The sequence below is a fragment of the Chiloscyllium punctatum genome, chromosome 49 (genome assembly GCF_047496795.1).
Source record: "Chiloscyllium punctatum isolate Juve2018m chromosome 49, sChiPun1.3, whole genome shotgun sequence".
NCBI classification, from domain to species: domain Eukaryota; kingdom Metazoa; phylum Chordata; class Chondrichthyes; order Orectolobiformes; family Hemiscylliidae; genus Chiloscyllium; species Chiloscyllium punctatum.
The window spans coordinates 24751603-24776287 of NC_092787.1; the positions used below are offsets into that span (position 1 = coordinate 24751603).

At 44.6% G+C, this 24685-nt stretch overlaps 1 protein-coding gene across 5 annotated transcripts in view; it reads left to right on the top strand.

The window, feature by feature from the left end:
- col27a1b (collagen, type XXVII, alpha 1b) overlaps window positions 1–24685 on the top strand; it is a 653616-nt gene that overhangs the window by 438906 nt on the left and 190025 nt on the right. For all 5 annotated transcript variants that reach the window (XR_011956099.1, XM_072565909.1, XM_072565908.1 and 2 more), the window contains 2 exons: window positions 4402–4455; window positions 9527–9580. Coding sequence is in view for 4 of the 5 variants with exons in the window: in XM_072565909.1 (XP_072422010.1) it covers window positions 4402–4455; window positions 9527–9580 (108 nt within the window). In the remaining variant the exon portion in view is untranslated. The remainder of the gene's footprint in view (window positions 1–4401; window positions 4456–9526; window positions 9581–24685) is intronic.

Below are 24685 nucleotides of genomic sequence, written 5' to 3' on the forward strand. Positions count from 1 at the left end.
CGTGGTCTGATGAAAATACATAACATAAATGACTGTGAGAATTTACAAATCTTGGCATATAAAAGGTGGCTTATGAAATGGCAAAATTCAATGTGCCAATCAAAAAAAAATAGATTCTGGGGGCGATATTTGATGTTCAAATTGAGAGGGGTTTTTTTGAGTATTATGTTTGGATCTCAAATCCATTCAGATGAGACAGAAACTGAAATAATTTTCTCCTTTGGGACATACAGAAACTTAACTGCTCAATCCAGAGTCAACTAAAAGGCAGGCTTGGGAAATAGGCCACTGTTGGCCAAGCTGTGTAGAATGTTTTATTTCCAGACTGTTGTCTGGAGAGTTTGCACAAATGTTGTAATCATTGTGTACTTTTTTTTGTGCTTTTCGTTCACCATGCAGACTTCTGTAATTAAAGTTATTAAATATACTTCAGAGGTTACCAACAGCATACGATTGGGAGTATAATTATAGGCTGAGTGATACTTTTTGCTGTGTTGCTGTAACATAGCATGTTCCCCTCCAAGCCACACACATGATCCTGACATGAAGATCACTTCCTATTCCTTCATTGACCTTGGGTCAAAATTCTGGAATTCCATCCCTGACTGCACTGTGGGTGTCCCTACACCCCAAGGACTGTAGCGGTTCAAGAAGGCAGCTCACCACCACCCATCCAAGGGACAGTTAGGGATGGGCTATGCCCTGACGCAAACATCACAAATTTAAAAAGCGGTCTAGTTTATTGACATGTGGCTCAGTGATTAGTACTGCTGCCTCACAGAGCCAGGGACTCTGGGTTCGATTCCAATTTTAGGCGGCTGTCTGTGTGGAGTTTACACATTCTCCCCATGGGTTTCCTCCAGGTGCTCAAGTTTCCTTCTACAATCCAAAGATGTGCAGGTTACGTGGATTAGCCGTGGGAAATGCAGAGAAAGGTGGGTCTGGGTGGGATGCCCTTTGTAGGGTCATTGCAGACTTGATGGGCCTAATGGCTGTTTCCCACACAGTAGGGATTCTGTGATCCTACAATCGTCAGTGCTGTACGGAAGGTCATCCGGCTAAGATGAAGAGGTCTATGACTGAGGTCTGGCATTTAGCTGGGGGAAGAGTCCACTGGGGAATCATTCCATGGCCAATGATGAGTTCTTCACTCTTCCTACAATGGCAAATACCTGGCAACCACTTGCCTGCTCACTCTTTAAAGCAAACGTCACCCACCTGTGGGTCCGAGCTGGAATGTACCAGCAAAATCCTGGCAAATTAAGTTTTAATTTGTTAAATTACAGCATTGTTGCTGTGACTGCAATCAAAGATAAAGCATTGAAGAAAGAACAAGCACATTCCGAATCATGCTGCACTGTGATCTGAAGCAGGAAGAGAGTACTGTCATGGTCGTATCTTAGACTAGGAATCCGGAAACCCAGGCTAATCCCTCTGGAGACAATCTGGGTTCAAATCACACTCTGGCAGATTGTGATATTTGAATTCACCAAGAGTGTGGAATGAAGGTTTCTCTGAAAGAAACAGTGACATCTATCATAAAAAAAACACCATCTCTTCACTGATGTCCTTTAGGGAATGAAATCTTCTCTCCTTACCTGGTCTGGCTACATATGACTCCAGACCCATAGCAATGTGCTTGGCTTTCACTGCTCTCTGGGTAATTAGGGATGGGCAATAAATGTGAGCTGGCCAGTGACATCCACATCCTAAGAGCAAATGCAAAACAAAAACCCAGAAACATTGTAGGAACAAATTACGGCAAATGCTGGAATCTGTACTGAAAACAACAAATGCTGGAGATCACAGTGGGTCAGACATCACAGCTGACGTAAACTTAAATGAAGAGTCATTTAGACTCAAACTGTTAGCTTGCTCTCTGTCTCTCTCTCTCTCTGTGGATGCTGCCTGACCCGCTGTGACCTCCCGCATTTGTTGTTTTCAAGTCAGGAACATTGTCCAGTTTGATTCTAAGTTTGGTTCTAAACAGTAAAGATGAGTTAGATGTGTTGGAAGGTGTGTCCATATTTATAAACTAAAAATTTGCAGTGATATATAGAAAGAGCAGGAGGAGAGTAACTAGTTGGATTGTCAGTGCAGACTTCATGGGCCAAACGGCCTCCTCCTTGTGTTCTTTCATAAATATTGCTTATTGCCTATCCCTTGATAAGGTGATCATGAGCTACCACCTTGAACTACTGCAATCCATATGCAGTCGGTAAACACACAGACCCATTATAAAGGAATTTCCAAGCTTTTGACTGTGAAGGAATGACGATATATTTCAAAATCAGGACAGTGTGTGGATCTTGTAGGTGGTGGTTGTTCCCCTGTATCCTCTACCCTTGTCCCTTCATGCAGTAGAGGTCTCAGGTTTAGAATGTGCTGTTAAAGGAGCCTTGATGCAATGCATCCTGCGCATGGTACACACTGTTTGCACTGACTGAGCATTGGTGATGGAAGAGTGCATATTGGTGGTGATAGATGGAGTGCCAGTCATGCCTCTGCTGGATGGTGTGAAAATTCTTGAGTGTTGTGAGAACTGCAACCATCCAAGCAAGTGGGGAGTATTCCATCACACTCCTGACTGGTGCCATGTAGATGGTGGACAGGCCTGTGGTATAGGCTTAGGTGAAGGATCCCAATGGGAACTGCAATTCTGATCCATTGGACTGCTGCCAACCTACTTGAAAACGCATTGAAACGGGCAACAATACAGGAGAGGAAATTCTGGTGCTACAGGATTCTGAATCCTCTAAAGAGAAACGTCTGTCCGATAGCAGTACAACACATTGTTCCCAGGGATGTACATGGGCTAGGATTGGTTTTCCTGTAGGTTTTCAGCAGTCTAAAAATCCCACCTCCACTCATTTCGTGGGGGAGTGACAATAGGAAAGGCATGAACTCTTAGCCACTTAAAACAAAATCTCAGGAAAGTGAGGATGAAATTACTCCTGATTAGTAATTAGTGAATGATGTAGCAATGACAGAAACAGAAATGGCTGGAAGAGCACAGCAGGTTTGGCAGCATCTGTTGAGAGAGATTTGAGTTAATGTTTCGAGACTGGTGATCCTTCCCCAGAACTGAGGGAATTAACTCTGATTTTCTCTTCACAGATGCTGTCAGATCTGGTGAGCTTTTCCAGCAACTTCTGCTTTTGTTTCTGATGTACAGCATCCTCAGTTCTTTTTTTTTAATATATGAACAACAGTTGAGTTTCCAAAGAAAATCCCTTACCTTTTTTTTAGAACTGTTACTTCCATCTTGGGTGACAATCAGAGGTTGAATGGAACAAGGAAATCACGCTCATTAGCTGCCTTTGTCATTACAGTCAGACTTGAGTCAACATGGTAGAGTCATCATGCCTGTGGTCTTTGATACTATTCCAGGGGAATTTTCCTGTCCTTACTATTGTAATGCATGGAAATCCTTTTACAATTCACACACACACACAGATCCAGTCACTAGTCTATTTTATCTGTGGAATTTGTTCCTGAGGGCCGAAGGGCCTGTACTGTGCTGTAATGTTCTATGTTCTATGCAGAGGGCTATGGAGGCTGAGTCATTAAGTATAGTCAGTGTTGGGATGGACAGATTTTTAATCGGGAAGGAAAGGGAATGAATGAGAGATGGTTCCACAGAAACATATGAAATCTAGAGCATGGGATTGCAGTATCAGAATAAGGGGCTAGATATAGGGGGGGGGACATCATGGCTCAGTGGTTAGCATTGCTGCCTTACAACACCAGGGACCTGAGTTCAATTCCACTGTCTGTGTGGAATTTGCACATTCTCCCTGTGTCTGTGCAGATTTCCTCGAGGTGCTCTGGTTTCCTCCCACAGTCAAAAAGATGTTAAGTTAGGGTGGATGGCCATGCTGAATTGCCCATAGTGTTCAGGGATATGCAGGCTGGATGGGATATGTAGAGTTACAGGGATATGGTGGGTCTGGGTGAGATACTTTTTGGACGATTGGTGTGGACATGATGGGCTGAATGGCCTGCTTCCACACTGTAAGGATCTTGTGATATTTAGGATGGGGTGATGAAAAATTTCTTCACTCAGAGAATTGGGAATCTTTGGAATTCTGTCCTTAGGAAAGCCTGGGATACTCAATCATTGAGCATGTTTAAAACAAATGTTGATAAAGGTTTGGATGTTAGGAGACATGGGGATATTTTGGGAATGTGATAAAAGGTCAGCCGTAATTTTATTGAACTGATGGACAGCTTGAAAGGGTCCAGTGGCTAACTCCTGCTCTTATTTGTTACATTCTTGTATTCTTGAAAACTGCTCATTTGGAAAACAGTACAAATGCTGCTTTGACTGAATCCCCAAATAAGAGGTCAGATGTTTTAGTCCCTGTTATTCAAACATTTCCATTTGTTTTCCTTTACAAGGGACAACCAGGATTCATGGGACCCATTGGCGAACTCGGAAAAGTTGGAGAAAAGGTACGTCAAGTTGCAGCCAACTATTTATGTTTAAAGCGAGTTATTGGAGGATAATAACGGTTTTAATGAGACTTGGGACATCAGCGTGTCTTAACGGATCTTTTTAAGTAAAGGTAGACAGTCCAGTCTAACCTGGTGACTTTTTAAAGTTGATTTATTATTGTCACATGTCCCTAGATAGAGTGTAAAGCTTTGTTTTGTGTGGAGTGTAGGCAGATCTCATCATAGAGTCATAGAGATGCACAGCACAGAAAAGACCCTTCAGTCCAACTCTTCCATGCTGACCAGATATCCTAATCTAATCTAGTCCCCATTTGCCAGCACTTGGCCCATATCCCTCTAAACCCTTTCTATTTATATACCCATCCAGATGCCTTTTAAATGTTGCAATTGTACCAGCCTCCACCACTTCCTCTGGCAGTTCATTCCAAACACGCACCACCCTCTGTTTGAAAAAGTTGCCCCTTAGATCCTCTTTTATATCTTTCCCCTCTCATCCTAAACTTATGGCCTCTAGTTCTGGACTCCCTCACCTCTGGGAAAAGACTATTTATCCTATCCATGCTCCTCATGATTTTATAAACCTCTATAAGGTCACCCCTCAACCTCTAATGCTCCAGGGAAAACAGCCCCAGCCTATTCAGCCTCTCCCTATAGCTCAAATCCTCCAATTCTGGCAACATCCTTGTAAATCTTTTCTGAACCCTTTCAAGTTTCACAACATCTTTCCAATAGGAAGGAGGCCAGAATTGCATGCAGTATTGCAAAGTGGCCTAACCACTGTCTTGTACAGCCGCAACATGACCTCCCAACTCCTATACTCAATGCTCTGACCAAGAAAGGAAAGCACCCCAAATGCCTCTTTCACTATCCTATCTATCTGCAACACTACTTTCAAGGAACTATGAACCATACATTAGGGTAATAGAACAGAGCAAGGAATACAATGTTATGGCTGTGGAGAAGGTGCACAGAGAGCAAGGTAAACATTAAATTTAAAGCTTCTGGAATGAGGGACTCGTTCCTGTGCCTCTGTCTTGTTAAAATAGGAAAAAGTGTGGATTGCAGATGCTGGAGAGTCAGAGTTGATAAAGTGTGGTGCTGGGAAAAGCACAGCAGGTCAGGCAGTATCCAAGGAGCAAGAGAGTTGATGTTTCGAGTTTAACCCTTCAGGACTGAAGGAAGGTTATGCCTGAAACGTAAACCCTCTTGCTCCTTGAATGCTGCCTGACCTGCTGTGCTTGTTCCAGCAATCTTGTTAAAATTCCAACAAGTTCTCAGTTTCACCCTCAATCTGAAGGTGATGCAGCCACTGAGCCACTGGTACAGAATGATTCGGTCAAACTATCAGCGATAGTTGACAGAGGACATTCTGTGTCAAAAAGTGTGGCGCTAGAAAACCACAGCAGGTCAGGCAGCATCTGAGGAGCAGGAGAGGTGACGTTTCGGGCATATGGAGGGGGAGGCCCAAGGGGGCTGAGATGTAAATAGGAGGGGGGTGGGGCTGGGGGGAAGGTAGCTGGGAATGTGATAGGTAGATGAAGGTGGAGGGTGATGATGATAGGTTGGAGTGGAGGGTGGAGAAGATAGGTAAAAAGGAAGATGGACAAGGAGGACAGTTGAAGAAGGCGATGCCGAGTTGGAGTGTTGGATCTGGGATAAGGTGGAGGAGAGGAGATGAGGAAACTGGTGAAATCAACATTGATGCCATGTATTTGGAGAGTCCCAAGGCAGAAGATGAGGTGTTGCGGTTAGATACGAGCTTGTGGTATTACACTAACAGAAATTGAGAGGTTATCCAGGCATGTTAGTGTAAAGAATATAGCTAACTGCAGGGCAGCTAGAACCAGACTCGGTGCCCTCCAGAATGAGGAACTAACAGTGATAAGTGACATAAAAGGAAACCCAATGTATGGGCCCATTATAAAGATTGTCACTTTACAGAATGTTACATAGTATAATAATGAGGGGCAGAGACAGGGTGACAGGAAGAAACTTCTCCCCTTGGTGAAGGGATCAATGACAAAGGGGCATAAATTTAAGGGAAGGGGCAGAAGATTTTGAAGGGATGTTAGGATGACCTTGTTCACCCAGAGAGTGATAGGTATCTGGAACTCTCTATCTCTAAGGGTGGGAGAGACAGAAACCCTCATCGCAACTAAAACGTACTTAGGTGTATACTTGTAATACCAAGGTGTACTGGGCTTTGGTAAATGGGTTTAAAATAGTGAGGTGGTTATTTTTGACTGACACAGACTCGATAGGCTGAAGGGCTTTTGTGGGTGCTGTAGACCTCCGTGACTCTATTTAGAGCACAGACTTGACCCTCTCAGCCCAACAGTCTCCTATCCCTCGTCATCCAACTCCATCAATGTATCCTTCAAGTGCTTATCTCACCCCCATGTTTGGAAAGAGTTTCTACTGAGCTTCACAGATAATGTGCATCAGTAATCTTAGTCATTTCCTCCTGCATCAGTGGTAACTCATTGGGCTTGGCTGTGATGTCTGAGTCAGGACCACATGTGATTGACCCCCAGAGATTTGAATACAGTCATCTTAAGTTGATAACCCATTGCGATGCTAAGAGAGTGCTGCACTGTTCATAGTACTTATTAGTATGTCTCTCCTGTCAAGCCACTGTAACGCCAATGGGGAATCACTCATTTATCTACCAGTGGAGCTCGATGAGTGTCAGTTGCCGTAGTAACAGGCAGTGGCCTGCCCAGCTGGAATTCATCATGTGAGAGCAGACCCAGGAAGCCAGAGCCTCTTCTGGCACGGTGGTAGTATCCCTAACTCAGAATCGGGAGGCCTGCGTTTAAATCCCACGTGCTCCAGAGGCATGTAATATAATGTCTGACCACATTGAGTTAGCTATAAAGGGTCTCTTGTGGCTGTGTCCCTGCCCCGAACCAAGAGAGCTGGGTTCAAGTCCCACCTGTTCCAGAGGTGTGTCATACTGTTTCTGATTAGAAAAATAGGCTAAATAAAAAAGAATTCAGACCCAGGGAGGGCTTGAATGGGATGGTGGTAGTATCCCTACCTCTGAATCAGGAGGCATGTGTTCAAGCCCCACCTTTTCTAGAGGTGTGGGATACCATCTCTGAGCAGGTTGATTAGGAACATATATGAAGCAGACCCAGCCCTCCAACTCCATTCTGATGTAGCCCATACCACTCCCTCGCTTTGATGGCTTGCATTGCCTGTATTGGGCTCTATCTGTAAATTTCTAATTAGCTTCACAGGTGATTTACTACTGGCAGTTAGTAGTTTCAGAAAACAGTCATGGTGATTTGGTGGTGAGAAAGTGTTTTAGTTGTGTGTGATAACACTTCTGAATAAAAAGAATTCACAGACACAGGGTGGGTTGTTTGTGGTAGTGGTAGTGTCCCTATCTCTGAGCCAGAAGGCCCAGAATTGTTGCACCTGCCCCATAGGTGTGTGGTAACATCTCTGAATAATTTGATTGGGAAAACAAATACTCAAATAAAATGGACCCAATGTCCCCAGTCTTCCCTCCCCTACCCCAGGCAAAAGCAGCTCCAAACCCCTAACAGAGCACCACGACCCCTGAAACGAGCGCCATGACCCTGACCCTCACCCGAGCATCACAATCCCTAACCCAAGGACCACATCCCTGATCCCTGACCCGAGCACCATGACCTCTGACACAAACACCATGAACCTGACCCTGACCCTCACTCGAGCATCACAATCCCTAACCCAAGGACCACATCCCTGATCCCTGACCCGAGCACCATGACCCCTGACACAAGCACCATGACCCCTGACACAAACACCATGACCCCGACCCTGACCCTGACCTGAGCATCACAATCCCTAACCCAAGCACCACGTCCCTGATCCCTGACCCGAGCACCATGACCCCGACCCTAACCCAAGCACCACTTCCCTGATCCCTGACCTGAGCACCACGATCCCTGACACAAACACCATGACCCCGACCCTAACCTGAGCACTGCATCCCTGATCCCTGATCCGAGCATTATGACCCCTGACACAAGCACCATGACCCTGACCCTAACCCAAGCACCACTTCCCTGATCCCTGACCCGAGCACCACGATCCCTGACACAAACACCATGACCATGACCCTGACCCTAACCCAAGCACGTCCATGATCCCTGATCCGAGCACCATGACCCCGACCCTAATCCAAGTACCACGTTCCTGATCACTGACCCGAGCACCATGACCCCTGACACAAACACCATGACCCCGACCCTTACCCATGCACCACGTCCCTGATCCCTGACCCGAGCACCATGACCCCTGACACAAACACCATAACCCCAACCCTAATCCAAGCACCACGTTCCTGATCACTGACCCGAGCACCATGACCCCTGACACAAACACCATGACCCCAACCCTGACCCTGACCCAAGCATCACAATCCCTAACCGGATCACCACTTCCCTGATTCCTGACCCAAGCACCACAAGACCTGACTGAGCATTATGACCCTGACCCAAGCACCAAGACCCTTGACCCAAGCAGTGCATTACTGACCCCTGACCCAAGCACAGTGATCCCGACGTCTGACCTGAGCACCACGACCCCTGACCTAAGCCGACCGTCCCTGACCCGAGCAGAGTTCCCCGCCCCGACAAGACAAGGCCAGTGTCCTTGGTTTTTGAACTGTAATTTGCTCACTTTCCCTGCTTAGAGCAAACATAGAACTCAGTGCAATCGGGGCAAGCACACCCCCTCAGCAGCTGTCACTTGGTAGAAACACTTGTGGCTTGTACTTGAATGTAAATAGTCTCTTGCCATACCTAATAAGTGTTACAATTCTGCATTTGGCTGGAGACTTCTAAGGGTGCAATACGCCAAAGCAAAATGTGACATTTTCACTATATTTTCTGTGATGTCAGACTTGAACTGTCTTGTAATCTACTTATAAATAATTTATGAATCGGTGTACTTTTGCAAATAAAATCGTACACAGAACCATTGCCTGGTCTTCCAAGAATACCTGATGTTCAAATAGTTTTGTGGCATGTATTGGAGAACTTCCACTAAATGACATCTCTTTGTGTTTCTGCAGGGTGACCGTGGTGAAACAGGTCCTCCAGGGCGTCCAGGAGTTAAAGGGGCAATGGTAAGGGGTAAACCCATTCTCACTGGCCCTCTCTTCTTTACCTCTGTCCTTCTCAAAGTCGTGCTCTGCCTCTGATCTGTGCAGCTAAAATCCTCCTCCTGCTCCTTGGAGGGCAGTCTCTATCTATGATGTAGTTTAATTTTTTGAGTTGCCTGCCCTAATGGTAGCTGGTCTAATGACAATTAGGGTAAAGATACAAGTCCACCCCTCGTCAGTGGAGGGATTGAACCCTGTGTCAACAGCAATCTGATCAAGACCTGCCATCCAACCAACTGAGCTAACCAGCTTCAACCGAGGGCAACTGAGCTGGATATAGCATTTACACAGTGAACAGCTTCATGGTTCTTGGTAGATTCCACAGGATAAACAATGCACAGCCTATTTACTCCTACCCATAGACATTGTGAAATACACCATTGAATATTCAGGCTTCAGAACAGATCTTTCAGTGACCAGTCCTTCTATTATTTTTGCTTTCAATTTTAATCATCCAAACTGCACTGTGAACTGGACATGTTTTTATAGGAAATGGTTTTGAGCAAAAAATAGATCTGCAGCCTCAGAGTGAAGGCTTCCACCTGTTGGAGCTATCAAGTTAATCCCAAGTTGATAGTCCCCAGAGATCTATACTTTATTTCCCCTTTAAGGCAAGTGGGTCACCTGAGCTAAAATATCAACCCCTCAGACTTGAACCAGCATCTTCAGCAGAGGAAAAAGTGGAACATGTTAAAAACAAGAAATATTTTAATATGATAGCTTTTCATTCAGTTCTGTAAATATTGTCACAGTCATTGTACATTGTACTAGACGTGGGGGCTTCCAGTACTGAGGTATTAGTGACAGTGCATTTACTGTAAACCACATATATCTCAATAGTATTTTATAACCTTGAGAAGACAATAATCTGGGATAAATTTAATAGGTGTATGGACAAAGTATAGGCTAATAAATGACCAGCTAAAATAAAATTGGGTTTGACTAACTTTGTCGGGGTGCATGATATGATGTGGAGGTGCCAGTGTTGGACTGTAATCCAGAAGTCACATGACACCAGGTTGTATTCCAACAGGTTTTTTGAAATCACAAGCTTTCTGAGCGCTGCCCCTTCATCAGGTGAAGTCACCTGACGAAGGGGCAGAAGTCCAAAAGCTAGTGATTTCAAACACACCTGTTGGACTATAACCTGTGTTGTGTGATTTCAATGAGGTCTGTGACAGTGTAAGGAAGTTGGTTGGCGAGAATAGTGTGGTGGATGTTGCATATATGAACTTCTGAAAAGTGTTCGATAAAGTGCAACACAGCAGACTTGTGAGTAAAATTAAATCCAATGGAATTAGACAGGTAGTGGCTACTTTTGGCTAAAAGACTGGGTGCAACATAAAAACTGAAAGAATTGCAGTGACTGTAAATCCGATGCAAAAACAGAAATTGCAAGAAAAGCTCAGAACTGAAGAAGGGTCACCAAATCTGAAATGTTAGCTTTGATTTCTCTTCACTCAATGCAGCCTGTTGTGGTGAACAGTTGGATTTCGGTCTTGTAGAGGCTATATGGTACTGCTTCACAAGAGACATTATTGCATTCCACAGATTCACCATCCTATGGCTGAACAAATTCCTCCTCATCTCAGTTCTAAAGGGTGTCCCTTCACTCTGAGGCCTCCTTGGGTCCTGGTCTCTCCTACGAGTGAAAATATCATCTCCACGTACATTCTATCCGGACCTCTCAGTATTCTATACGTTTCAATCAGATCCCACCCCCTCATCCTTTGAAACTCCATCAACTACAGATCCAGAATCCTCAACCGTTTCTCATATGACAAGCCCTTCATCCCCAAAACCATCCTTGTAAAACTCCTCTGGACCAACTCCACTGCCAGCACATCCTTCCTTAGATACGGGGCCCAAAAAGTTTCTTAATATTCCAAATGCAGTCTGACCATAGCCATAGGCAGCAGAGATATCTAATGTTACATTTTGTAATAGATTAACCATCGAGAAACAGGTAGTCAATCCAAGTTAAACAATATGTGGGATCCTTGACTTTATTAATGTAGACATTGATTACAAAAGCTATGGAATGCATCAATGATGAATCTTTCTGGGACACTGGGTCAATCTTGGCTGGAGTATTAGGCCCATATCTGGGCATCATATCTTGGGAAAAAGCTCAAGTCCTTGGAGAAGTTGGAGTCGATGTTTATACTGGGCCAGGGGATATCAGGTAAACAGTGAGACTGGAGAAGGTGGCATTGTTTTTGACAGAGCAGAGACATTTAAGAGGACACCTAACATAAGACATAGGAGCAGGCATCGACTATTAAGCCCCTTGAGCCTGCTCCATCGTTCAATACAATCATGGCTGATCTAACCTTGGACCCAACATCACTTTCCTGCTCACTTTCCATAACCCTTCAGTAACTGATGAATGGGTTGGAAGGTGATGGCCTAGTGGCATTGTCACTGCACTGTTAATCTATGAGACGCAGGTAATGTCTTTGGGACATGGGTTTGAATCCCACAATGGCAGATGGTGGAATTTGAATTCAATAAAAATAAATCTGAAATTAAAAGTCTAATGATGACCATGAATCCATTGTTGTTTGTTGGTAATACCCATCTGGTTCATTGCTGAAGGAAACTGCTTAGTCTGCTCCAAATGTGACTCCAGACCCATAGCAATGTGGTTGACTCTTACGTGCCCTCTGGGCAATAAATACTGGCCTGGCCAGTGACATCCTCATCCTGTGAATGAATAAAAATGAAATTGCCCATCTCCTCCTTAAATTTCCTCAGTGTCCCAGTGCACACTGTACTGTCACAGTGTTCAAAATGGTTTACGGTTTTGACAGAGTAAATAAAAAAACTGATGGAAGAGATGGTCCATGGATCTCACAGATTTAAGGTGATTTAAGAAAGAACCAGGTGTGACATGAAGAGATCGGTTTTAATGCAGGAATTGGGAACACTGTGCCTGAAACTGCCAGAGAAGCAGATTCAGGAGCTAACCGTCAAAAGTAAGGGAAAGTGGGGGACAAGAAAAAGCATGGGATCAATTGAACCACGTTACCAAAAGAGCTAGTAGCAATGCGATGAGCTGAATGGCCTCTCTGTGCTGTAGCCATTGCAGAAACACAAAACCAAGGGAGCAAGAGCATTCGAAAATGCCAGGCTCATCGACAGCTATGAAAGGAAAGATTGTAGACTAGCTGGAGTCTCAAACTCTGCTTCAAAATTCTACTTTGAACACAAGGACCATTTCTCAAAGACAGTCCAGTCCTGCAAGGTTTTCTGTCAATATGTTAGGGAATCTCTGATAAAATGCTCCATCTGGTGGCTAAACTCAATATGCCTTATTATAACTATTCCCATCGAGGATGGCAGAGTCTGAAAGCAGGATTTAGATTCAGGGTGGACTCAGTGAGTGTTCAAGTGCGTTAAAAGCTCATTCACAGTCTCTGTCAGCCATGTCAATGTGCCCCGCATTTATCCCAATCCCACCTGGTTCAACCTGAACTGAAATGATATAGAGTTATTAGATGCAATGTTGTTGCAGTGTAGAGAAGAAATTTGCTGAGTTAATTAAAACCGTTCAGAGTCTCACTCCGGGTGCAATGCTGACAGTGAAAATTCCATCCTGCAGTTTTAAAATTTGCTCATCTTTCAAGCCCTGCATTCCTGTAGAACCTTCTACAACCTGTAATCTTCCTGAAGTGCTATCCAGCCAATTAAGCCAATGATACAGCAGCATGGTGGCTCAGTGGTTAGTACTACTGCCTCACAGTACCAGGAATCTGAGTTCAATCCCACCTTCGGGTGACTGTCTTTGAGGAGTTTGCAGATTCTCCCCGCATCTGCATGGGTTTCCTCCAAGTGGTCTTCTTTCGCACTACAGTCCAAAGGATGTGTACGTTAAGTGGATTAGCCATGAGAAATGCAGAGTTACAGGGCTAAGGGAACAGGAGTCGGTCTGGGTAGGATGCTTTTTGAGGACTTGATGGGCCAAATGGCCTGCTTCCACACTGGCGATTTTTATGATTCTGTGTTGGATGTGTAGGCACAATGCAGCAGCCAACTTATGCACAGCGGGATCCTGCAAACAACAGTGCGACGTGGATCAGATCGTACATGCTGTTGATACCAATTGAAGAATGAATGTTGGTCAGGACATTTCAATTATTTCCTAATGCTAGTCACCCTTGAGAAGGTGGTGATGTACAAGTTGCTCTATTCTGAACCATTGCTGTCCCTGGAGATAATTCCTGTTCATCCACCCAGAAAAAGGTTCACTTTGCACAGTTGCAAAGGATGCATTCTTATCCAATAGGAAGAGTGAAGACAACACACATTTAGAAATAAATTTCTGTCAGAATTCAGTGTGGGGCCACGAAAGGCTGGAACCGTTTCAGCATAACCAGATCTCCAAACTGATCAGGTGGACATTAGGAGGGAGAACAAAATTAGACTTTGCTGCCGGTTTATAAAGAAAATATAGAGGTTGCAATATTCTGCTGAGCGCTCATAATTAACTTATAGTCAGTTCATACAATTGAAATTGAGTTGTGTGTGATATTGTCCCCAGGATGCTGTGTGACAGAAAAGTCGCTTGGGTTTGCTCCCACATGATTCAGAGTACAGCAATTTCCTGACTTTGTTTCTGCTGTTTGAGAGATGCATTCCAAGTGGACACTAGCTCATCTATGCTGCCCAGATATCCTAGCCTAATCTAGTCCCATTTACCAGCATTTGGCCCATATCCCTCTGCCCATCCAGATGCCTTTTAAATATAACTATGCCCTCTAGTTTTGGATTCCCCCATCCTGGGGAGGAGACTTTGTCTATTTACCCTATCCATGCCCCTCTTGATTTTATAAACCTCTGTAAGGTCACTCCTCAGTGTCTGACACTCCAGGGAAAATAGCCCTCGCCTATTCAGTCACTCCCTATACCTCAAACCCTCCAAGCCTGGCAACATCCTTGTGAATCTTTTCTGAACCCTTTCAAGTTTCACAACATCCTTCCTATAGGAGGGAGACCAGAATTGAAAGCAATATTCCAAAAGTGGCCTCACCAATGTCCTGTATAGCCACAACATGACCTCCCAACTCCTATACTCAATGCTCTGATCAATAAAGGCTCTACAGCCATACTCTGTAACTTTCTGGGTGAAAAATAGTGTTGAAGCTTAAAATGTAACCAAATGGCTCTCCTTAACGGAATGGTATAAGTTGTCTTGTTCCTGCAAAGCTTGGGTCAGTACATTAAAAACACTGAACCATAATTGATTTTCATTGTAAATGAAGGAGCCACTAAATGTGAAGGCCCCCACAGTCCCATAGAATCACAGACTGCTGTCCCATTGGAGGGTGCAAGAGAGATGGCTGATGGTTACTGTAGCCCCAGCGTCACCAATCATAGATCATGGTGACCTCAACCGCTCCAAGAATTGAACCTGTGCCTACGGTGAATGCTGGAAATCTGAAACAAGTGGCAAGGAACAAGCTGGAGAAACTCAGCAGGTCTGGCAGCGTCGGTGGAGAGAGATCCATTGAACGTGTGCTGGGTGGTATAATTCTGCATCACAAACCAGGCATCCCCATGACTACTCTAACCTGGACACCAGAACAGATTTGAAAACGTACTATTTATTGAGTTTTCCTTTTTGTGCTACTTTCAAACAGTCCACATTTACCCAGCATTAAAACGGTCAGGTTTCTTCGAAAATCTCACATTCCAAGAAATCCCTTTGGAATCGAGCTCTTTACCACCAACGTAATGGAAGAATTCAGTACTCCTGGTGCATGCCTGCAGCATGTATCAAGAGGTTTTGAACTGTGAACAATGATCTTCTGTTCTCTGATTTTAATGGACAGAAAATCAAAGACTGGGGATGCAGTTTTCCACTGTGCACCACCAACTTACGTCAGAAGCAAGGAAATGGAAAATCTCCCCTGTATTTAGAGCGACTAACATTGACTGCAGACCATTACCAATGCCTCAGAAGCTGTAGTTTCCACACTGGAGCATCTACAGATTTGGATGTTTTTTTCCGAGTCTCCTGTGACATGCAGTAATTATAATGTATCATTTCTTGAGACCGGAGAGCTAGTTGCTAAGCTCTCTCACACCATTTCTTTGCCATTACCTGATTGACGTTATTACTTCTGGAAAGGTCTGCATTTATTTGGACCCTTACCCATTCTCCTGGCATGGGTCTCCTGCTTCTGACCCAGACGTTGCCCAGCTCAACTCCCACTCCAGGACATGAAGACCACGGAAGGAGATTGTTTATCAGCCTGTGGATGCTCTGCAATATTCTCAGCAAGGGCAAACATGGGAGTGTACAAAACAAACAGCGATCTCTCACAAGTATGTCAGTGTAGCCATGAGACCGTAAAAAAACAGGAGTAGGCCATTCTGCCCCTCGAGCCTGCTCTGCCATTCAGTAGGTTCATGACTGATCCAACATTCCTCATGTCCACTTTCCTGCCTTTTCCCCATAACCTTCAATTCCTTGACTGATCAATAATCTGTCTCAGCCTGAAATATACAGAAGGACTCTGCCCCCACAGCTGTCTGTGGCAAAGTTTTCCAAAGACTCACTCTTCTCTGAGAGAAGAAATTCCTCCTCATCTCAGTCCTAAATTAGTGCCCCTTTATTCAGAGACAGTGCCCTCTGGTCCTAGACTCTCCCATGAGGGGGAAACATCAACGCTGTCAACCCCTTTCAAAAGTCTGATGTGTTTCAATGAGATCACCTCTTGCACTTCTAAACTCCAGTGAATAGGCACCCAACCTGTTTAGCCTTTGCTCATAAGACAGATCCTCCATACAGCGATCATCTTAGTGAACCTTCTCCACACTGCTTCCAATGAAATGATAACTTTCCTGAAATAAGGGGAACAAAACAGAATTGAATTAGCTTTATTGTCACATTTACTCTGATGGGTAAAATGAAAAGTTTACAAGTCACCACTTACAGTGCCATCTTAGCTACAAAGGTACCTAGCTACAAAGTCTTGAGTGCAAACTCTTAGGGAGGGAAAAAAATTAGAAAAATAAAGAAATGAAAAATTCAGAATAACAGTCTATCCACAATAATAAAAGAAAGTCCATTTAGTCTATTTCACGGCTCCGGGTTTGAGGAGCTGACCATGCATTGGAATACTCGCAGTACTGCAGATGTGGTCCCCCCAGCACCCTGTACAGTTATAGTAAGACTTGCCTAATCTTATACTCCAACTCCTGTAGAATAAGGGCCAACATTTCATTCACCTTCCTGTTTCCCTGCTGCCAATGGGTCCTAGCTTTCTGTGTCCCTGTTTGATCAGCGAATTGATGTGCGGCAGGATCGTGAGAGGGAATATGCCTGCAAAACAAGAACTGGAAAGTGGGATCAGGTCGAATCAGCTAGTATGGATCCAATGGAATGCATAGCCTCCTTGTATTTTCAATGGGCATACAAGTGTGGTGTCAGGAATGTTGGCTGGTACTAACGCCAGGCTAAGAGTAACTTTCTTTAGATTCTGATTAAAACAAAACCCTGCAGAGGCTGGCAGTCAAAGTGAAGAAACTCAACAGGTCTGTGGGGAGGGAAACAGAGTTAACGTTTCAGGTCCAGTCCAGTCTTCTGCGCCCAATGATGTCCCCTTCTCCCCACCTCCGGGGTGGGGTGGGCAGGATCATGTCTTCTGAACTGAGTTTCACCTGAACTCGAAAAGGTGCCAATCCCGGTGAGTTTTGTGGAGGGTGTCTCTCTCTCTCTCTGCCCTCTCCCTATCTTCCCAAATCGGCCTTCATACCTACACACCATGTTCCTGTGCCTACCCCTTCCCCCCACTAGCCTCAGGTGGATATGCCAATCATTCCCAGGGCACCCCCTATTCCCCCCCATTCCACAGATCACCGGTGCCCTCTGTAAAGCTCAGCCATGCACCTGGGTCAATGCTGAGCATCCACAGCTGCCCTGCACAGTTTGTTTTATTTGCCTTAGGCATATTGGGTAGAGGGTAACTGTCACCGCACTTAGCTATTACAGATCTGGAGGTTGTGGTGGACAGTGGGATGTGTGCGGTCGCTGCCCACAGAGTGTGCCCTGAGATGTTGGTGACTGATAGGGGAGTGGGCAGTGAGCTACGGTCACCAGGTACCCGCTCCGATTTCATATCAGGGATTGTCACCATCCAGTTTCCATCCAGCAAGTGGGAAAATGTGAAACTCTATCGATGGGGAGAGATGGCATAATAATTCGATGCTAATGCATGCAAATAAATCTCTCAACTACAGTACAACCTCGGTTTTCCAAACATCCGTTATCCAAACAAGTTCTCAAGGTTCTGATGCTTCGGCTGCTCCCCGTGCTATCAGATCAGTTATCCAAACATTTGATTATCCGAACAAAATACTCGTCGCTCGTGACATTCAGATAATTGAGGTTGCCCTGTAGTGGGAATCTCGTCTTACTATTCAACGCACAGTTAAAAAAAATGAGGCTTTTTGTTATGGAGTCACAGCATAAAAGAGGCCTTTCAGCCCATCAAATAACGTCAACCTATCTGCACCAGTCCCACAGTAGACCCATATAGCTTTGAACTTTAATCTGCCAGAGCAATAATGCCATTGGGGCCTTTACCTCCCTGTAGTTAATATTTATCCCGTACCCCTTGTACTGAAATAATTATGGTCCTTGTCATTGTGATTTAGTATAGCTACAGTAAACAGAATGATTTTGATAAAAAAATACGTTTTTCGGTATATGTTTTTGTGTGTGTTTTGGGTATTGTCCACTCAAGACAGAAATGAGAATTTTTTTTTCTCTCAGGTGGTCATGAGTCTCTTCCTCAAAAGATGGTGCATGTTGACCCTTTGAATATCCATAAGGCAGACGTGGATAGGTTCTTGGTAAGCGAGGGGGTGAAAGGGTTGGTCAGAAAGTGGACATGGCCAATGCAAATCAACCATGAGCTTATTGTACAGCAGAGCAAACTCATGGGGCCGAATGGCCAGCTCCTGCTCTTAACTCATCTGTTCCTCTTTACTGTTTACTTCAGTCTGGTGTTGCCCTCAGACTGTAAAGACACGAACTATTCCCTCAGCTTTGAGGCACCATTCCCCCATTGAAGAGGGAATGTACCTCCACATCATTTGAGGGACACACTGGTCAAAATTCCAAGTGTGACTGTTTTGGCATTTGGGAGCAATCCTGGGTCCCACTTTCAATCCCACAGAGTGCAAATTCTACATAATCTGCTTGTCATAGAGCTGTACAGCACAGAAACAGACCCTTTGGCCCAACTCGTCTATGCTGACCACATATCCTAAATTAATCTAGTCCCATTTGCCATCACTTAGCCCATATCTCTCTAAACCTTTCCAATTCATATACCCATCCAGGTCCCTTTTAAATGTTGCAAGTACCAGCCTCCACCACTTCCTCTGGCAGCTCATTCCAAACACGCACTACCCTCTGCATGAAATGTTGCCCCTCAGGTCCTTTTTAAATTTCCCCCTCTCACCTTAAACCTATGCTCTCTAGTTTTGGGCTCCCCCACCCTGGGGAAAAAGTCAAGCTCCTCATTTTGGTGAGGGAAGGCTGTAGGGAGAAAGTGAGGACCTGACGTAACAGTCACCATGGCAACAGTAAAAGTAAAGCCTTGAATAAAAAGGAAGTGGACTTGCCTTATTCATCCCCAGGTGTCCTGCAGACTCACAGGTTCCACAAAAAGCATTCTGTGCTCTTCCAAAGATCACTTGGTGACATTTCTGCATTTATGTTTACTTACAGTAAATTCTGCAGTAAATATGGAGAGGCATTGGTCTAGTGGTAACATCGCTAGACTGTAGCTTTAGGTAATATTCTGGGGACCTGGGTTCAAGTCCCATCATGGAATTCAATAAAACCTGGAATTGAGAATCTAATGATGGCCAAGAATCCATTGTTGATTGTCGGGAAAATTCCATCTGGGTCACTAATGTCATTTAGGGAAGGAAACTGCCATCCTCATCTGGTCTGGCCTACATGTGACTCCAGACCCACAGCAACGTGGTTGACTCTTTTCTGCCCTCTGAGCAATGGGCAATAAATGTTGGCCTAGCCAGCAACACCCTCATCTGTGAATGAATAAAAAAAATTCTGAATGTGTTAAGTCTTATTCGTCCATGGGATGTGGGTGTCACTAAACCACATGGATCTTTCCCTGTCGGTCAACCATGTTTCTGAGGAAGAGTTACTGCTTTCTCTGCACAGATACTGCCAGACCGGCTGAGCTTTCCCCCAGCAATTTCTGTTTTTGTTGCTGACTTCTGTCACCCACAGTTCTCTTCCTTTAAAAACATTTTTATGGTCATCACTAGACTCTTGATTCCAGACTACTTTTAGTTTTAATCTGCCATGGCAGGATTCAAACCTGTGTCCCTGGAAGTTACCTTGTTCTCTGGATTAACAGTCTAGTGATAATACCACAAGGTCCCTCACCTCCCTGGAGTTAATATTTATATCAGAAGTCACATGATGGTTATAGTCCAACAGATTTATTTGAAATCACAAGCTTTCAGAGTGCAGCTCCTTTGGCATGATGCAAAAACTTGTGATGAAGGCCTTATGCCTGAAACATTGATTCTGCTGCTCCTTGGATCCTGCCTGACCTGCTGTGCTTTTCCAGCACCACATTTTCGACTCGTGACTTCTGATTTTGTCCACCCCAGTCTAACACCGCACCTCCACAATATTAATATTTATGTAGCGACTTGTATTTTGTGCTGAAATAATTATGGTCTGCCTCAAAGTGAATTAGCATAGCTACGGTAAACAGATTGATTTTGATAAAATCAGTTATTCGGTATATCGTTTTTGTGTGTGTGTTTGTTTTGTGCTCTCTGGAATTCTGAATGTACTTTTAACTGCAACCCATGTTGCAGGTTCATGCCAGACTTTCATTTTTAATTTAGAGAAATTGTATTGTGCTGCTGAGACCCGTGAGATTTACGTTTCCTACTTTACTCTCAATAGTTGTCCCTCATCCATATTCAGATTGTCATCCCAGTGCTATGTCTGGAGTCAGTGCTGGGTTTGAAATGCGCTGACTTTGCTATTTGTGTCTCAGGGAGCTGGAAGGAGAAATGGTTATAAAAGCTGTAGCAGAGCTTCTGAACAAAGTCAGCAGTAAGATTAATGCCTGGATGTGATGACAACACATGGTGTATGCATCAGGCTTTTGAGAGAGATCATTTCCGCCGATTGGTGTGCCTTCAAGGCGAGGTGCTGGTGTGGATTCCCAGCTTTTCTGATTCCCAGTTTTTCCCCTACGGCTGTCTGAGAGCTGCCAACCCAGCGGTCAGTTCATTCGGGCTTCCCACTGAAGCCTGATCTGAATGCAGAGTCCAAGTCGTGTAGAAGCAAGCCCCTCACTTCCTTGCTGGCGGTGGTGAATACGCCCCACCCTGAGAGACAGAGGAAAGAGTTTCCGAAGAATTTGCTGTTTTTGGAGCAGTCAAATCAGCTCACCTGACACCTGTCCAGTCTGTTGATAATTGCTCAGAGAGTAAGGCTCCAGAACAGAACAAACGAACACACACACACACACACTGGCCTTACTGAAAAAAGCAGAAATATTTATTGAAATTAACTTCCTTCACAACCAGGAAATGGCAGGATAACGGAGGTTGTACTGATGGCTAGTCATAAGTGTTAAAAGGAAATTCGTTTCACGTGGACACCATTTCTCATTTCCCGCAAATTGAGCTTTGTAGTTCTGTTCTATAAAATTCAAATGAATGAACTCTTGTACTTAAGAACAGTTTCCAACTGAAAATGCCAAAATCCACACACTGTCTCTCATTTAGTGTCAGTCGGACGTGCCAGGGTTTCCTGTGTGAAACAGATTCTACTTGTTTTGTTTAGTCAGTTCTTCCAATCTGTCCAAAATGAACGGTGGTTTCTATTTTAAAACATTTAGTGAATTTTAATTTTATTTTGTGGTGGTGGGAGGTTCGTTTATGACTTTATAATTGTAGGCTCTTGAATATTGGTATGTGTTTTTTCTGATTACAGTCACCCCCCAGCCTGTCTGTAGGATTCCAGTTGCTTGTTTTAAGAGTGTGCATGATGTCTGTTTCATTTACATAATCTAAATGGTAGCTCAAAACTGTTAGCCGCTTAATCCTGGCTAGACAAACAGGAGGCTGGAAGAATGCATCAAGCCAAAATGTTGACTTCTCCACCTCCTGATGCTGCCTGTCCTGCTGCGTTCTTCCAGCCTCCTGGTTGTCTACTTTGGATTCCAACATCTGCAGTTTTTCGTCTCTAACTTAATCCTGGCTAGCCTCTTTGTCCGTGCAAAAGAAAAATAAATTAGGGCGAATATGGCTAAGCTGACCCTTGTAGATCCCGATGAGGGAAGAGGGTAAATGCAGTATATCTGACCATATACCATGGTGAGCAGTGGTGAGATTCATCTTAAGATACAACCTCGACCCCCAGCCTCTCATATTCCGTTCTTACACCTTCTCTCATTTTTCTACCTTGCTTTTTTCCTTTAAGACATTACTTAAAACCTATCTCTTTGATCAAGCTTTGTTGGGGGTCAGTCATCGCAGCTCTAGGACATCTCTGCAGGAGTTCATCAGAGCCATGTCCTCAACCCAAACATCTTCAGCTGCTTCATCAATGACCTTCCCTCCATCATAATGTCAGAAGTAAGGTCCTGGACAGTGTTGCTGAACAAAGGAACCTTAGAGTGCGAGTTCATAGTTCCTCGAAAGTGGAGTCGCAGGTAGACAGGATTGTGAAGAAGGCGTTTGGTATGCTTTCCTTAATTGGTCAGTGCATTGAGTTGGGAGGTTATGTTGTGGCTGTACAGGACATTGGTTAGGCCACTTTTGGAATACCGCGTGCAATTCTGGTCTCCCTGCTAAAGGAAGGATGTTGTGAAACCTGAAAGGTCTATAAGGACATTGCCAGGGTTGGACGGTTTGGACTGTAGTGAGAGGCTGAATAGGCTGGGCTGTTCTCCCTGGAGCATTGGAGACTGAGGGGTGACCTTATAGAGGTTTATAAAATCATGAGGGGCATGGATAGGGTAAATAGACAAGGTCCAAAACTAGAGGACACAGGTTTCAGGTGAGAATGGAAAAAATTAATAGGGACCTAAGGGACAACGTTTTCATGCAGAGGGTGGTGTGTGTATGGAATGGGCTGCCAGAGGAAGTGGTGGAGGCTGGTACAATTACAGCTTTTAAAAGGTGTCTAGATGGGTATATGAATAGGAAGGGTTTAATGGGATATGGACCAAGTGCTGGCAAATGGGACAAATTGGATTGGGGTATCTGGTCGACATGAATATGTTGGACTGAAGAATCAGTTTCCATGTTGTATATCTCTATGACTCTAAGTGGGGATGTTCACTGATAACTGCACAATGTTCACCACTGTTTGTGATTCCTCAGATATTAAAGCAGTCCCCCACTATCAACATCCTGGTGGTTAGCATTGACCAGAAACTCAGCTGGACTCAGTACAATGGCTACAAGAGCAGATCAGAGGCTAGGAATACTACAGCGAGTAATTCACCTTCGGATTTCCCAAAGCCTGTCCATCATCAGGAATTTGATGGAGTACTGCCCACTTGCCTGGATTGCTGCAGCCCTGATGACGGGCTTTTGCCCGAAACATCAAATCTCCCACTCCTCAGCTGCTGCCTGACCTGCTGTGCTTTTCCAGCACCGCACTCTCGATTATAATCTCCAGCATCTGCAGTCCTCACTTTTGCCTGAATGTGGCCCCCACAACACTCAAGAAGCTTGACATCATCCAGGACAAAGCAGCCCACTTGATTGGCACCACATCCGCAAACATCCACTCCCTGCACCACTGATGCTTAATAGGAGCAGTTTGTACTATGTACAGCATGCGCTGCAGAAATCCACCAAAAATCCTCAGACAGAACCTTACAAACCCATAACTATTTCCATCTGGAAGGAGAGGGGCAGCAGATACATGGGAACACCCCACCTTCAAGTTCTTCTCCAAGCCACTCACCATCCTGACTTGGAAATATATCACTGATATATTTCCACTGTCGCTGGGTCAAAATCCTGGAATTCCCTCCCTAAGGGCAAAGTGAGTCTACACACTGCAGGTGTACTGCAGCAATTCAAGAAGGCAGCTCACCCCCACCTTCTCAAGGGGATGGGAAATAATTGCTGGCCACTCAGCAAGACCCACATTTCATAAGTGAATAAGAAAAATTAATGCACCTGGAATTAAAAACGAGGCTCAGTGACAGTGACCATGAGAATTCTCATCGATTATTGTAAAAATCCATCTGGATCACCAGTGTTCTTTCAGGAAGGAAATCTGTCATCCTTACCTGGTCTGACCTACAAGTGATTCCAGACCCAGAGCAAAGTGAATGACTTTAAACTGCCCTCTGGCTGAGGAAGACACTCAGTTCAAGGGCAATGAGGGATGGGCAGCAAATGTTAGTCTGGCCAGCAATGCCCGCATCTTATAAAAGAATGAAAAAGAATTCTTGTAAATTGTTAACTCCTAAAGCTCCTTGTGGATGTGCCTTCCCCATTTTTCTCACCAGTGCTCAATGTTGGCACTGACCCTAAGAGTGAGCAGGTATTCCTCTATTTGATTAGATTAGATTCCGTACAGTATGGAGACAGGCCTTTCAGCCCAACAAGTCCACACTGACCCTCTGAAGAGTAACCCATCCCCCTACCCTATTTTTACCCCTAACTAATACACCTAACACTATGGGCAATTTAGCATGGCCAATTCACCTGACCTGCACATCTTTGGATGGTGGGAGGAAATCCACTCAGACACGGGGAGAATGTGCAAACTCCACAGAGACAGTCGCCCAAGGTGGGAGTCAAACCTTGGTTTCTGGCGCTATGAGGTAGCAGTGCTAACCACTGAGCCACTGTGCCGCCCTGCATGGTGAGTATTTAGTACTCATATGGGGAGGAATGGCCTCTAGACTCTCAATCCACAAACCCAGGCCATGTTTAGCGGACTTGGATTCAAATCCTGCCACAGTAGGTGTTGGAACTTGAATTCAATTTAAATTTGGAATTAAGAGTCTGATGATGACCATGAAT